This window comes from Meleagris gallopavo, unplaced genomic scaffold (assembly GCF_000146605.3).
Source record: "Meleagris gallopavo isolate NT-WF06-2002-E0010 breed Aviagen turkey brand Nicholas breeding stock unplaced genomic scaffold, Turkey_5.1 ChrUn_random_7180001870368, whole genome shotgun sequence".
NCBI lineage: Eukaryota > Metazoa > Chordata > Aves > Galliformes > Phasianidae > Meleagris > Meleagris gallopavo.
This window is the reverse complement of record NW_011135296.1, coordinates 1-878: the sequence shown is the minus strand read 5'-3', so window position 1 is coordinate 878 and position 878 is coordinate 1. Positions and strand designations below refer to the sequence as shown.

The window sequence follows — 878 nt, the reverse complement described above, 5'->3', positions numbered from 1 at the left end:
CTGGCTCTCGGGCAGCAGCATGATGCTGAGCACCGCCAGGATGGCGAAGGAGGCGAACACCAGGTGGTGCAGGAAGAACCCGCGGCTGCTGGCGACGGCGGCGATGGGGGCGGCCGCGGAGCCCACCAGGTTGGCCCCCACAACCAGGCCCAGCCCCGCGCCTCTGCGGGGGTTGAATGAGCTGAGAGTTGGGGCGTGGAGGGGGGGGGCTGAGGGGGCTTAGGGGTGACGTCGGGTTGGGAACCGCTCACCTGACCACGGTGGGCAGCACCTCGCTGGCGAAGAAGATGCTGAGCATGGTGACGGCGTGCGAGGCGGTGACCCCCAGCACGGACAGCATCAGCACGATGAGCTCCAGGAGGTCTATGGGTGGGGGGAGAGCCGTGAGGGTGCAAACCTCAGCGCCCCCAACCCCCCTCCTGGCTCCTTACACTGGGTGAGCGCCAGCAGCAGCAGCGAGGCGGTGCCGGTCAGCACGGTGCACAGCAGCAGCACAGCGCGACGCCCGCAGCGCTCCGCGGTGACGCAGAGGAAAAGGCACGCGGCCGCCTCGGGGCCCCGCAGCGCGAAGTACGCGGGCAGGAAACGCGGGAGGTGCGGGGCCAGATTGCGGGTGAAGCAGTGCCGGATGCCGGAGCCGATGAACCTGCGGGGTGGGGATGGGGGTGTGATGAGAAGGGTTGGGGACGGGGGTTTTGGAGAAGCCCGGTGCCGCTGCGCTCACGCGGTGAAGCCGAGGATGACGGCGTTCTTCCAGATGACCCTGGTGCCGAAGATCTCGCACACGGTGTGGTAGCGGGGCTGCGGGCACTGCTCTGCCAGCGCCTCCAGCTCTGCGTGGCACGGAGCTCAGAGCCGGCACGACGCCGTCGGGATCG

At 69.5% G+C, this 878-nt stretch overlaps 1 protein-coding gene across 1 annotated transcript; it reads right to left on the bottom strand.

The window, feature by feature from the left end:
- Positions 1-3: 3 nt before the first annotated feature.
- LOC104916122 (putative solute carrier family 22 member 31) lies at positions 4-849 on the bottom strand (the record flags this gene model as incomplete). The annotated part of the gene is made up of 4 exons (XM_010727103.2): positions 4-163; positions 252-363; positions 432-646; positions 725-849. Coding segments are annotated over 4 exons (612 nt in total), but the record flags the coding sequence as incomplete, so codon positions are not given.
- Positions 850-878: the final 29 nt, after the last annotated feature.